At 41.5% G+C, this 15,067-nt stretch overlaps 1 protein-coding gene across 1 annotated transcript; it reads right to left on the bottom strand.

Moving 5' to 3' along the window:
• Positions 1–304: 304 nt before the first annotated feature.
• Positions 305–7,123, bottom strand: LOC147863484 (putative linoleate 9S-lipoxygenase 4). Its single transcript, XM_087319246.1, has 9 exons — positions 6,561–7,123; positions 4,596–4,885; positions 3,660–3,900; positions 3,020–3,376; positions 2,780–2,865; positions 2,590–2,697; positions 2,039–2,343; positions 1,508–1,795; positions 305–1,191 (listed from the first exon to the last, which is right to left on the bottom strand). The coding sequence occupies exons 1-9, from the start codon at positions 7,027–7,029 to the stop codon at positions 411–413; spliced, it is 2,925 nt and encodes a 974-aa protein (XP_087175372.1). The 5' UTR covers positions 7,030–7,123; the 3' UTR covers positions 305–410.
• Positions 7,124–15,067: the final 7,944 nt, after the last annotated feature.

Raw genomic sequence — 15,067 nt, 5'->3', positions numbered from 1 at the left:
ATGGATTCATCCATGTCACATATAGTTTGTGTTCCAATCTCATTACACGCATAAGTGGATCAACGTTCAAATAATCTAAATCTCTTTGGCATGATATCCTTTGCCATTTATACTTTTCATACAATTTGATCCTACAATGAGCATGCAAATTGGTGCCCACAAGGGAGCACGTGTGAACTTGGTGCATTATAACATGTGCCCCTAAGAAGTCCCAAAAATGTACAAAGAAGAAATGAAAGTGGGTGGGTATGCAACAAGGAGAGAAAGGGTAGGACAATGAAAAGAGAACAGATCACATACCATGTGAGCACAAAATGAAAGGCTTACGAATTACCAATGAGAGCATATCAACAGATGTTTATTTTTTTATCATACATTGGAGAATGGAGAGTTGGGAGAAAGAAATGTCTTCATATGGAAACACTATTTGGTATACCGCGGCCAGTGAGACCAGACTTTGGTTTCTTATCCTTGGTGAGACCAGATGTAGGGAACATAATCGCGTAATCGATGCCACTGATACCTTCCCGATTGAGGAGGGATTGGTCATCGTTCCGTTCTTTGATGGCCCTCTCGGCCTCACGGAGGCGAGACTTGAATTTTTCAAGGGCCGCTTGGACGGCTTGATTCACAGTATCATTGATGGCCGGAGTGGCATCACCAATGTACTCCTCGTTGGGGGCATGGTTAGACAAGATCTCGAGTGTGGCGATCACAATCAAGCTCTGGGGGCCCGATGATATGGTTTTAAAGAAGTAAGTGTCGGGATCTTTGACAAGCTTCTCGTATTCGGGGGTGCCTTTCTCGGGCACAAAGAGACGGCTCATGGAGGGTCTCGAGGGTGGGTAACCACCATAACCGAATTGTCCGAAGTTAACTGCAGCATGGTGCGCCGATGCGAGCCACATAATGGTGGCCGCCACGTCCCCTAGCTCCTGACAAGTCTTGAGGGAAGGCCACCATGTCTCCAGTGCTTTATCGGCATGCCCTACGTAGCGGACCTCGGCCCACCAGGATTGGAGCTCCACATCATCTGCCACATCAGAATCTTGTGGATAGAAGATTCTCACATAATCGTGCGCCCAATTGTTAATCGAGTCCCAAATGTCGAGCCCGTCCACGGCATAGGGGTAGTCTGGAATGAGCAATTTCAAGCCATGTTTGGCACTAGGATCCACCTCAGCTACACCCCTGGCATCAAAAGAAAAAACATTAAAAAAACGGCTTCAAATGTTAAGATTTAACGGAACAACTGAAAAAAAAATACTTTAGCCATGAACTTCCGATTCGGATTTATCAAATGTTTGCTTTATGATTTTACAAACGTAGACCTGTAACTTATTTTAAGATTGAATATTGTGTCTCGAGTAAATGGGTTTGATGTAAGGTGTATCATGATCAACATTTAAAATAGAACTAGGAAACAAACTTCAAGGAAATATATAATTTAGGATTTATTAATAGTAGAAGTAGATTACTCTAAAGAACTGCTTAATTAAATTAGTACCTCTTGATCAAATCAGCTGGGAGTGACTCTTGGTCGAGCCTCCAATTGTTCTTATAAGCTTTGGAGCTCAATTCCATGGAATATCTCCCAGGTGTGAAACTATATTCAATGATGCCACCGTCGATGATAGACCCAGAGAAACTATTGATAAGATTGTTGCGTGCGGTTGCATTGATTCTCATGTTGTTTTTAAAGTGTGGTAACAAGAGACTGTAAATTGGGTGCATTGCACTCAATTGGCGCCTTGTCGCAATGATTATAGGTTCTATGCTTGCATGAGTTCGCAACCTACAAATGTAGCATTACTATGATTATTATTGGAGTAAGAAACAAGTGAGGGTAGAGCTCTTCCATGTCCATTCACTCAATATTCATTTTATTGATGATATGTAAGTTGTAACTAGACAACTTTTTCTAAACATAAGGGAATTAATTGTATGTTTTCACAAAGAGAGAGAGAGAGAGAGAGAGAGAAAGAGTTCACTCCACATATAGAGCAAAGAAGGATTCGACCTTAGGGAATGTACTCACCAATGGCTTACAAGTTCATGGTATCCGGAGTCATTCACAACCATATGAACTTTAGCTAGTTCCCATGAAGGATCTGATGTTGATGTCGTGGGAGGCGTAAAGACTCTCCTACTTGCGGCCACTTGGCCATCGCTTGATTGTGGAAGACATAATTCAATCGCCACAGGCTTCAAGGTCCCGTCGCTCCTTAGGAAAAAAATTGTTCTACTTGCATACATTTTCCCCTTTTCCTTGTTTATACGCTCGATGTACGGTAGTAGTACATCATGATAATCCACAATGTAGAGCAACTTCTTTTCCAAAGCCTAGAAAAGGGTAGTTTATTTCAATTTTAGAGAAAATTTCCTTTGCTTTTCATTCATTTCCCTACTTGATCTTTGGTTGTGTGCTTTCATAGAGAATAATATACTAGTTATGCGCAAACAATATATAAACTATACAAGCACATGCATGTGTGCCCCCCACTTTGTAGCCAACAATATTTGATCTCAAACTCTCTCATTGTATGTTATCATTGTATAAGTTGTACATCATTATGAAACCATTCTTACCTCTTCCACGGTAACTCCGTCCATGTTTTTTTCCACATCTTCTTTTGTTATGCATGAAGCTGTGGATCCATAAATTGTTGGGTCTAGCTCGCTACTAGGTGGGAATACCTAGCATGTGAACATTTCGACAATTAAAATGACTTTCTATTCTATACATTCATGACCTTTCAAGAGCTTGATATAGACTTACATCAAGTCTCGTTATAACCATTGGATTAACACCCACTAGCACTTGTCTAGCGAATTCACGATCATCCCTCCAAGCAGTTGTAGTAACTATGTGGACCATGGAGTAAGTAGAATGGAGTTAGAACCACAAATCTTTCATTTTCAATATTTTTAGTTGTTGCTCACAATATGCATTGACAAACACTCACAACTTCCATTTTAATGAATTCTATTTTATCCAAAACCTTAGAATTAATCATACCTTGGATGATTTCAGGAACCGGAAACTTCAACAACTTGGTTTCACCGCCTTTCGGGTCGGTCAATCCTCGAAATCGTTCCAATTCCTCGATTTCACGTGGGCTTAATTTTTGCTTCTTTTCTTCAGCTTTCTTTCTTAGATCTCGAAGAGCCGAACTTGAGTAAAGACTATCAACATCGTCGAAGGATTTGTAATTGAAATTGAGTCTTAAGAATTGCTTGATGAAGGGTAAAATAGCATGGACGAAAGCTTTGATGCCCGATCCAAGGAAATCATTTCCTTTTACCAGATCAAATGCCTCATCACGAGGCACATAGAGGGAACTAAAGATATTCAATGGAGTTTCTGCCTTCGGGTCTACAAGCAAACATGAAAACAATTTGTTATTGATTAGAGATTAAGAAACTACATGCTTCTTTGTTTCCCTAATTGCTCCCATGTATTCATTATTTCCCTAAATGCCCCCAGGTCATTCTCGGAAAAAAGATGATTTTTAACATATATAGCTATGTTATATATTATTTAGATCCATTACTTAACATGACATCATGCATAAAGAATTTTATTTTGCACGTTTAATTTGTCAACACATGTATATTTGTATGAATGTATGTATGTATGTACACATATGAACAAGCACCTGCTTTTGTTGCCGGACGCCCTGTTCGACATCTCCTAGGATATGGAAAATCCGGATTGCCACCGAGTGTTGTCCTTGCATACTCAATAGCTTTGTCAGGATTTCCTAAATCATTATACACCTCGTAATCATACACGCGGTCAGAAGTCTTCCTTTCACCTGTTCCATCACCTCGCAAGTTCTTGAGCTCTTGTTTTCTTAGCTCCTTTAACCCTTGTGGTGTTTGGGACGGAAGGTAATTCTACAAAAGTTTATGGAAATACTATTGAATATGTGTATACCATGATGAACATGTTTTAAGCTGTATAAGGCAACTTTAGATTGCAATCATGAAATTGTGCTTTCAATGTATTAGTATAGATAGAACTCCTTGAAGTATGTCACATTTGTAGTTGCGTGAAATGGAATGCATAAATAAAAGATGACATTAATTCATGGATCCTTATGTCATCACTTGGAATAGATTTGACCTTTCAAGAAGAGGTATTTTGTGAACCACAATGGCACAAAAGTAGGTGATCCACAATGGCACCATATAAATAAATATATATGGAGGTCTTGTATTAGTCTCAAAAAGTGATCAAGGTTAAGTTGTTTGAGGAGATACCAAAATTAGTGTTGTCCTTGACACAAAAATAAAGAGTAACCTAATAGAAGATAAAATTGTGGAGGGTGCTAGTCAAGGGGAAATAAAATATGAAGAGGAGGTAATCGACTAGGATCAATAAAATCTTTTTAAAAAGAAAAGGGTGTTGAATCAAGTTTTGAAGGAGGCGTCACCTTTTAATTACTCTTTAAATGCATGTGCAAGATGTCCACAAACACATAAATGCAAATATAGTGATTATAAAATATCATTATGTGCTCAACAACAAATATAGTGACACTTTATGTATTAGCTCTAAATAGATGTGCAATCTAGAGTACAAAACTTACTTTGTTACTGAAGAATATCCGACGATCTCCGGCGATGGTAGGCTTGTACACCCATGAATTACACGTGAATGTGATCGTTTGCGACCCATTTTGTAGCTCTAATTTGATCTCTTTCAACAAGAACTCATAGGAATGGTTATTCTCCACAAGGATGGCTCCAGGAATGCCAAAGTCCTTTTCAACTTTGAAGTGAATACGATATTGAGTCTCTTGGTCTGCTAAGAACCTAGCAGGTCCAGTAGGCCAATTTTCGAGATAAGCCGGAGAACTGCGCTTGCCTTCTCCTGTCCCTAAAGCATGCATGGAAACACGCACCATAAATAATAAAAAATTAAAAGGAATATATTCCATACCATGGAGAGGAAACCAAGACCATTTGTTAATTCCACATAGTCGGAGTATATTATGTTGTTGGAAACACTTTTTCTACTCTTCAAGGGCAACTACTCTATACTCTATCATGTTGATGAACCAAAGGGGTTGACATTACAATTAATGTTTTGCATTTAGTCATCAAGGGCGTGGCTTTAGTAATGTGTGTGTGTGTGTGGCACAAAGTTGAAGATGTAGATGATGACGGTTATGAAGACAAAGAAGGAAAAGTTAAAAGTTAAAGCTCGAATAATATGAATGTACATATCACTATCTTACATTATTGATCATACTTTCACAACAACATATAACCTATAGGTATAATGCATGTCCACACACACACACACACACATACGAAGATCTAGGAAACCACATAAAGAACAAAAAATCTTTGTGTAAGTTTATTTTTGGTTGCTTTGCTATCTCTCAATCGGAAGCACTTGAATTACAGAAAGATGGATGGCATGATAAAAGGGCCCAAAATAGAATATCGAAGAAAAGCTAAGTGCTTGACATGATGACCTAATGTTAAAGATAATGCTCCCAATCTTGATCAACTTGTTCTTCAGCCAAGCGCTATATTGTGTCGGATCGAGTATGTTCTCGAGTTCTTTGACAAAACTCATTTTTATACTCATGTAACTTTAATGACTACAGCAACCCTTCCTTTAGGTTGTAGAAGTTCTACCATGTCTTACCACTCTTGTGAAATTGTAATTAGAACCCCATCCACCCGATATAATACTAGGCATTGCAAATGACATATGGTCAGGTAGGTATCTTTCCAAGTAGCATTGAGAGGACATAACATGGCCAAGTTTAATGCACTTGTGAGAGGCAACTGACATATGGTCAGCTAGATATCTATCCAGGTAGCATTGAGAGGACATAATATGGTCAGGTTTAATGCATTTGTGAAAGGCAACTGACATATAGTCAGGTAGGTATCTATCCAGGTAGCATTGAAAGGATATATGGTCAGGTTTAATTCATTTGTGAGAAACAACTGACATAAGAAGAAAAGCATAACAAATAGGGTTAGGGATTGGGGCAGAGTAGCAGCTGAGTAGAGACAACTTTGAGCACTACTAAGGTGAAGCACCCATACAAGATAGTTAAACTCTAGATATTAAATCGCAGTAATGTTCTGCGAAAATCGGCAGGTCGGCGGCAGGGGGACTCATCCAAAGCGGGCGGGCCGAGCCGAATGTGAAGCAAGTCACGAAAAAGAATATCAATTAGTTATGGGCATACCACACAAAGAAGAAGAAAAGAGAGGGAGGCCCATCATGAGAGATGAATTAACTAGAGAATGGATTGATGAATGCATGGATGAATGGGGGAGGAGGAGGAGAAGAATTTGATTAGTGAGACTGAATTGAATGGATGGAGGCCATTGAGCCTTAGAATTGATTCATTATCATGAGAGGCCATGGAACTTCTAGGAGGATTGAACCATTGATTTAATGTCAAAAGAATGGGGGTAGATATGACACCCTTAGGACCCCCCCCCCCCCAAAAAAAAGGATGGAAAGTGAGTGTGAGCATGATAGATGGAAGAAGATGGCTTGAGCCTTATGAGAGAGAGCTCACCCGATGTCGGATCCTCAGGATCGACACTCACGAGCCATAGGTTGACTCGGGACCCGAACAAATCCTTGACGCGGTCCGACACATCCGCCACAAAGTTGTTGAACACCAAGAAATTGGGCCTCTGCACCGAGACACTCCCCGTCCACGTGACGAAACTCGACGCGCCTTCCTCTTCAGATTTGCTCGTTCCTCCCGCCATTGTCACGACGCTAATGCTACCACGACAATTCAACCTCCGCGCCTTCTTACCGAGATTGCTCACCTTGTGAATGTTACCACCACCCCTATAAGCCCCTAGATTGGCCTTCTTACCCCACGGCAGTATTAGGTCACCGCTCTCTCTCTTCGACACTATTGGCAATGATAGCGATAATGACAATGATGGTGATAATAAGGGAATAGAGCTACTAGTAGTTGAAGTGTTGTAATGCAGGCTAATGGAGCCTCCTCCCTTAATGTGTAGCACCATGTCTTCACCTCCTTTGGATGTTTTATAATGGTACAATAACTTGCTTGGGTTTCCCCTTCTTTACTCATAAAGTATTCTACTAGTCTTTAGGATAAGCACGTAGGAGATGGGGGGGGGGGGGGGGCATACATGTTCACACTTCTCTCGTCTCACGCAACCTTTTCTCAACATTTTCGTCGACCTCGTGCCACATTACAGATGTCCATTTTTGTCCTAAGCCTCAATTGCTTTAGAGAAAAAGTCGTTCATTATATAGTATGGCCATTGAAGATAAAAGATATTTCCAATGTTCCTTACACGCACATGCATCCCATTCACTTTGAACTCACCATGACCACCGCCAAAAATAAATAATATCATTGAAAGACGATCTACAATTCAGGACCGTTATTAGATTACAATAATCCTTCCTTCCAAATACCTCATCTTAATTAGGTCTTCTTAAAACTAATATATGGGGCCTAAGACTAGTCTTACGTTCCACACAAACCAAGTCGCGTGCTTTTTTTTCTATACATTTAAAGAGAGTATTTTTTTCTGCGTGCTTTTTTAGTAGGATTTATTTTATGTACATCAAGAGATTTCTCGATATTCCCATAGAATTAATAAGAATTTGGAGTATGCATACAAGACAAGGCATATCCTTGTTCTTCTGTATGTAAAGGTTCTCAAGATAAAAAATGTCACCTCTTTTTTCTTTTTCCAAAAAGAAAGGTCACCTCTTTTCTATTAACCCCACATGATACCGCGTGTGTCAAGTAAAATTTGTTGTGCTTTTTTTTGTGTGTGTTTTTACATCTATTTAATGTGCTCTCTTTATACATTTGTCACATTTTATCCACCATTCTACCAAGACATCACTTCCAATTCTAGAGTCTAAACCCTAAACCCAACATGATACCACGTGTGTCAAGTAAATTTTGTTGTGCTTTTTTTGTGTGTGTGTTTTTACATCTATTTAATGTGCTCTCTTTATACATTTGTCACATTTTATCCACCATTCTACCAAGACATCACTTCCAATTCTAGAGTCTAACGTTCTCTCTTAAAACTATGCACATTCAACACCTGCGTAGAATTGGTTACAAATGTACACAATTTACTTGAACCTGATCGGAGGGAGATTCCCCGTTCTATGTATAAGCCTCCTTGTACAGTCTCTTTGTAATAATCCTTCCTAACTAATGGGAAAGTAGTTTCATTTTGGAAAAAGAAAAAACAATGGTCTCGTGCAAGATTTTATTTTCCTTGAAAACATGTACAGATTCATTCTCTTCTCCATTATCAACATATATGTATCTCCTAAATTTGGCATGTGTGTCTCGAATAAAAGAGCTCTTAGTGAAGGCCACATCAAACATTGAGAACCTCGTACCTTGAACGACCTTAAGCCCGATTATATGGTATTGATAATGTAGAATTGGGGTAATTAGAAAAAATAATTGGTTGTCACAATGAGTGAATGCAATCTTGGTTTGTTGCATAAATATGTATATATAATGTCTATAAACAATTGATACAAAACTACCTTATAGAATAATTTACTAGAGACACCAAGTCCATCGGAAAAACAAATGTAGTATTTTCGAAGATTAATAGCTACAATTTTCTTCTCTTTAAAGACATTAACTTTTAACCTTAGTAATGTAACATGTTTATTGTTTTTTGGCTATACCATGGCCTTGTCATTTTTGCTCGGTGACTTATTCCCAATTAAAGTTGTGAAGTACTTGACAATTTCCTAGTTCACAAATTGTTTTATTGTTTGTCATGAGCGAGTTTTTCATGTTATTTTTTGCCGATCCTTTTTTATCTTCTAACCTCTCACTTTAGCTTGTGTTTTTTTGTGCCATTTTTTCTTTTGTTTCATGTTGGTTTTTGTGGTAAAAAATAGGGGGGCTTCCTTTAATGTTGTTTGATTTCCAATATGGATGGAATGGCTTCCACATATTTGGAATCATAGAGAGACAGAGAGATGGGGCATTAAAAAATTTCTTTTAAATAGATCGTTCACTTTACAAAGAAACTAGGAGCTATTAAAAAGTAGTGTATCCCTATCTTCGGGTAAGTAAAAAATGAACTCTTTTCGTCCCTCATGTATTAAATTGAAGCTTGCATCTTAAAATGAGTAAAATATTAAGCTATTTGTACGGGAGAAAATCTCACGAGGTGTCCGTGTAAATACTTCTCCTTGCTTTTTTGGAGAAACTTTGGAAGAGTAAAGGAGAAGAAGTGGATACACGAACAAAACGTGTTTTGTAATATGTACTTGGGATAACAAATAGTTATTAAAGACAACACTTACAGTTACACAGAAAATGAAGGGTGGCTCTAAATCCCAAATCATGATTTAGGATGAGGGTCAAGTGATAAGAGTAGTTATGTCTTGAAGTTCACGTAGTCGTAACTGTTTGGAACATTACGACTCCGCTAAGTAATCATTATTAAATATAAAATGCATCGTCAAAATCTAGAAATCATAGGAATTGGGATGCACCGCAATTGATGTATTTGTAGGACGGATGAGAATCAATCATTTTCATAAAAACCATAGGGTCATTGTATAAGAATGTGTCAAGGCTTGATTGAAGTGAACATCCCAAAACAAGATTTAATGTTGGTTATACTTGCCTCACTCTATAGTTCCTTTGGAGGAACCAAAATCGTATATAAATAAGACATATCGAGCCAATCATTAGTTCATGACAAAGCCTACATTATTAAGGGCAAGAACTTCATAGGGTCAAACCCCACTTGCATGCACTAATTAATGTTGGACAAACAAGATTCATGGAAAATGGATGTATAATTGATAATGTGTTGACCTTTTGGGATGTGATTGCCTTGGCAAAGAAAACCAATCAACATATTGCATGTCTCATGCTTTTTTAAACAAAGTCATGGAGAGGTTGGGACTACCCTCAAAATGGTGATCAGTTGCGTTGGACCTTTACAAACGAAGCTTGAGTAGGGTGTTGGTGTTAGGGCATCAGGGCCTACCAATTCCATTATGCAGGTCTGTCAGGTAGGGGTGCCCATTGGCCCCCTACATTTATTTATTTATTTTAGAGGCATTCTCTTTCTTTTAAACATACCGAATGCAGGAATAAGGGGATTAGTTGTCCCACATGCGCGCAAGGATTTGTTAGACTCAACGTATGCAAATGACATTATGCTCTATCTGCAAGGCAATGACGTTAATTTACAGCAAACCGAAAGACGGATTAAGCTATTTTGTAAAGCATTAGGAGGGAATATTAATTGGAACAAGAGTAGAGGGTTCTAGGTAAGTCCAAACCCATGGCCGCTTTGGTGCCCTAATGCTGATTTTCAATGGGTCCCCAATGGAATGACTGTTAAATATTTGGGCTTTTTGGTGGGAGTTGAGATTCAGAAAAATCACCAGCTTGAGCAAGTGAAAGACAAAATCAAAAAAATGCTTTGGTTATGGGCCTTAGTAAGCTTTCCCTTGCAGGTAGAGTGGTTGTGATAAACCACATTTTGCTGGCCACCATGTGGCACTCGTTGGCATGTTGGATGTTAGACAAAGCTTGCATCAAAAACATTAATGCAATGGTGAGAGGGTTCCTTCGGTTGGGTAGAGACCATGAGACAACGTCAACTAAAGTGGCGTGGAGTTGTTTGATCAAGGTGAAAAATCAAGGTGTACGTGGGCTGGTGGATCCGGTTCACCAAAGTAAGGCTTTACTCGGTAAGTGAAGGTCAGATATGCGCGGAAACGTATGTGTGAGGATCTGTCATATGTGTTCAGCAAACAACGCAAAAGGGAGACAAAAGATTAAACAGAGGATATACACGGTTTAAGCTTTAATGGAAGCTTTGTTATTACATTCTCTCTCTCTCTCTCTCTCTCTCTCTCTCAAAGACACAATACAAGAATGATCAAGACCTTCTTTACAACGTTAGGTTATCACTTATATACTAAGCCCTAACTCTTTGGACGAGTTCACACTAGGATACAAAATGAAAGGAGTCGGCCTTTTATGCCAACAAACTCCTCCGTAAAAGGACTACTTGTTCTTGCATGTACAAGTGTTTGGGTTATCTCCCCCGTAGACTTCGATTACAAAACTAATCTAAATTTAAGTTACAAGTCGGTCAACATATGGCCGAGTCAGCAGAGGTGAGGTCTGTGTCGAGCCTAGCCTGGCTCATTATCATGATTGATTCGGTCGACTCTTACCTTATGTTCCTCGTTCGGCTTTCTTCTACTCGGTCGCTTATCATAGTCCCATTCTAGTCCTTAGTGCTCCGAAGCATTGATCTGGGAGTGGCTTTGTCAGGCAATCGACGATGTTCACCTCGGTGTCAATCTTCCATACTTCAAGCTTTTTCTCGGTTATGAGCTCCCGGATGTGATGATACCGCACCTCAATATGATTCGTCTTTGCGTGATAAAAGGGATTGTTGATGAGGTGTATTGCGCTCTGTTAGTCGCAATAGATGGTCGGTGTTGGTCGGTCGATTCAGTTTGTAGCTGAAAAGTCGACAGACAATCGGTGCAACCAAATTGCTTCCTTCGTTGCCTCTGATGTTGCTATGTACTCGGCCTTTGTTGTTGACAAGGTCGTGCACTCTTGAAGTTTCGACCTCCATGATATCGCACCACCACCATAGGTGAAGATATACTCTTGAAGAGTCGGTGTAGCCTTAGACTTCGGCTGAGTTTGTCAAACCGAAAGTCAGTTGTGTATCTTCGGTCCCTCTCAGGTACCTAAAGATGTGCTTAACAACCTCCCAATGCTTCCATCCTGGGTTTGATATGTACCGGCTGACCACTCCTATGGCATAGGCTAGATCGGGTCGGGTTGCTGTCGAATACATGTGTATAATGGACGTATTCACACCATCCCGTTTTGGCCATTTATGTAATTAGCATAAAGGGTAGTTGCCCTAAGTCGGTCACTATATATAGTGACCTTGTAACCTCTTTGTGAGGTTGGCTTGTTGTATTCTTGTTTATGAAATAAAGACTCTTTTGTGCCCCTCTCTCTCTCTCTCTCTGTGCAACGACCTACAAACAGTCATACGCAGTTACAGAGAAGAAACGAATGCTTCTTGATCTTCCGCAAAGACGACCTTCATATCCAACATCTGGTATCAGAGCGAAGTTCGGCCGTCATCACCGACTGCACAGCATTCGGTTCTTCACTTCATCACGGCCTGCACAGTATTCGCGTCATTCGAAGAAAGAGAGAAGAAGAAGAAAAACCAGGTTTGCATCTCATCGCGTTAGATCATTCTTGCTTGGAGTAAGCCAACAGGTTGTACTCTGTCCTCCGAGATCGTAACCGCTTGAGGTGAAATTCCCCTTGTGAAACATTGACACGATCGTGCTCCACTCGGTTAAACGGCATCCGAAGAGGTCATCAATCGCCGCTCGTTGTAACCACTCGGTGCAGATCGGTCTTAAGACAACAACCCCAAATTCGTGCTTCTTCTGGCTGATCGACATTCGAAAAGATCAGTTGGATCCATCCCTCTCGTCGCTGCAGCCACCCGAAGCAGAATCGGTCCAGATAATCGGTTTTAATAATCGGTATTCGGCATATATATCCGAAGCGAACCGGACTCACTCCGACTCGGTAACATTCGGGAAGACCAGTCGGTTCTGTCCCTCCAGCTACCGGAGTCAATTTGAGCAAGTTCAACAAGAAGCCGAACCGACTCGGATTCAAATCCGACTAGAACGATATCGGGTGAGCCAACCGGCTGCACTCCAACAAGGTTCGTAGTCAACTTCGAACCGAGCTTAGTCAACCGAAACCGAATTTGATGGCATCAACATCCGGCTCGTCAGAAATGAGTCTACGCAAGTTCGATGGATCGAACTTCAACTTCTGGAAGGAACAAATGCAGGACTATCTCATAGTCAAGGGGCAAATCGATCCCATCGAAAATGAAGAACCTCCAGAAGGATACAAACCAATTGAGTGGCAGAAGCTGGACAGAATCGTCCGCGCCACGATTCGGATGCACCTATCGGAATCGGTATACTTCACGGTGCAATCGTGTACGACAGCATTCGAACTGTGGAAAACACTGTCGGACACTTACGAAAAGAAGGTCGCCGCAACGAAGATGTTTCTGATCCGGCGCCTCTACAACTTGCGGATGAAAGAATCCGATTCGGTTCAAGCACACCTCAATGAGTACGAAAGCATAAGCTCCCAAATCTCGTCACAGGGAACGGCAATCGAGGATGAACTCAGAGCAATGATACTCATGAGCAGCCTTCCCTCATCATGGGAAACTTTCGTCACAACCGTGTGCAACGCGTCAACCACGGCTGTTAAATACTCCGAAGTCACGAGCGCAATCCTGACCGAAGCAGCTCGGAGAAAGTCTTTCGCCAAAGACTCAACAGACGACGCTTACGTAGTACAAGGTTCGACAGACCGATCGAACATACGAGGAAGAGATTCCTCACGACCGCCGAACAATCAGCGAAGACGGAGCCAGTCACGGGACAACCGAATCTGCAACTATTGCAAGAAACCCGGACACATCAAAGCCGACTGCCGCGCACTCAAGAACAAGAACAACAAGAAGAGCGGCCGGCATGAGGAGATCAATTACGTCAGCTTCTCAGCTGATGTGCTACCGGACGACCCGAACATACTATCAATCGAAAATCCAGTCGGCTCAGAAGTTCTGCTCACGACTGAAGAATCGAGCACATGGCTCTTGGATTCGGGCGCGTCATTTCATGTGACTCCTCATCGGTCCCAATTTCGGCAATATACGATCCGTCACTCCGACTCAGTTCGGGTCGGCAACTCACAACACTGTGACATCATCGGAATCGGCACAGTAGAGCTCAACCTTGCAGGTGGCTCTACACTTGTACTCCACAATGTCCGACATGTACCCGAGCTCTCAAGGCCATTGATCTCAGTCGGACAACTAGATGAAGACGGCATTCGTGCCGGTTTTTCTTCGGGAGGGTGGACACTCCACAGGGGGAACCTCCTGCTTGCTAGAGGACCCAAGATACACTCACTGTATCCGTTACATGTTACGCTCAGAGAGGGTAACCTGTTTTTGGTGGACATTCCTGTGTCATCACTATGGCACCGAAGATTAGGACACCTCAGCAAGGCCGGCATCACGCACCTATCTAGAGCCGGATACATCCCCAAACTCTCCTTCTCGGACCATCAATTCTGCGAGCATTGTCAGTATGGCAAACAAGCAGCCACATCACACCCGACATCAGCACCAAGAGAAACAAGACCTCTCGATTTAGTCCATTCGGACGTCTGTGGCCCAATGCCGCATCAGTCTCTAGGCGGTGCATCTTACTTCGTCACTTTTATTGACGATTCGACTCGAAAGGTGTGGGCTTATCCAATTCGCACCAAAGACCGTGTCTTCTCGATCTTCTCCGATTGGCTCGCTATGGTAGAAAATCAAACTGACCGAAAGCTGAAATGCCTTCGGACCGACAATGGGGGAGAGTTTAAATCAGAAGAGTTCGTCAAATTCTGCCGACAACGCGGCATCCGACGCGAACTTACGACACCACACAGTCCGGAGCAAAACGGGATCGCAGAGCGAATGAATCGGACAATCCAAGAACGGATAGTTTCCATGCTCCAACACTCCGGACTGTCGGATGGCTTCTGGGCAGAGGCTCTACTCACGGCAGTACACATAATCAACATGTCGCCAAGTAGACCTCTAGGACTTCAAATTCCTCAGGAACTATGGATCGGCAGTAAGCCGAATTACGACAAGCTGAGGATCTTCGGATGCGAGGCGTACGCCCTCATTCCGAAAGATGATCGCCGAAAACTTGCACCTCGGTCCAGGAAATGCATTTTCCTTGGATATGGATCAGACGGCGAAATGGGATACCGACTCTGGGACCCCGAACGCAGACAAATCGTTCGAAGTTCGGACGTTGTGTTCAACGAGTCGGCTATGAACCCATCAGTCGAAAAATCGATCGAAGTCCAAAGGGTAACATTTTCCGATGTGCCGACCCTTCAAGAAGGCCCTGCTCTCAACACAC

This window comes from Azolla caroliniana, unplaced genomic scaffold, assembly GCF_043228905.1.
Source record: "Azolla caroliniana isolate FFs.n. ecotype wild unplaced genomic scaffold, voAzoCaro1.0.p SCAF_5, whole genome shotgun sequence".
Classification (NCBI taxonomy): domain Eukaryota; kingdom Viridiplantae; phylum Streptophyta; class Polypodiopsida; order Salviniales; family Salviniaceae; genus Azolla; species Azolla caroliniana.
This window is presented reverse-complemented; position numbering and strand designations above follow the sequence as displayed.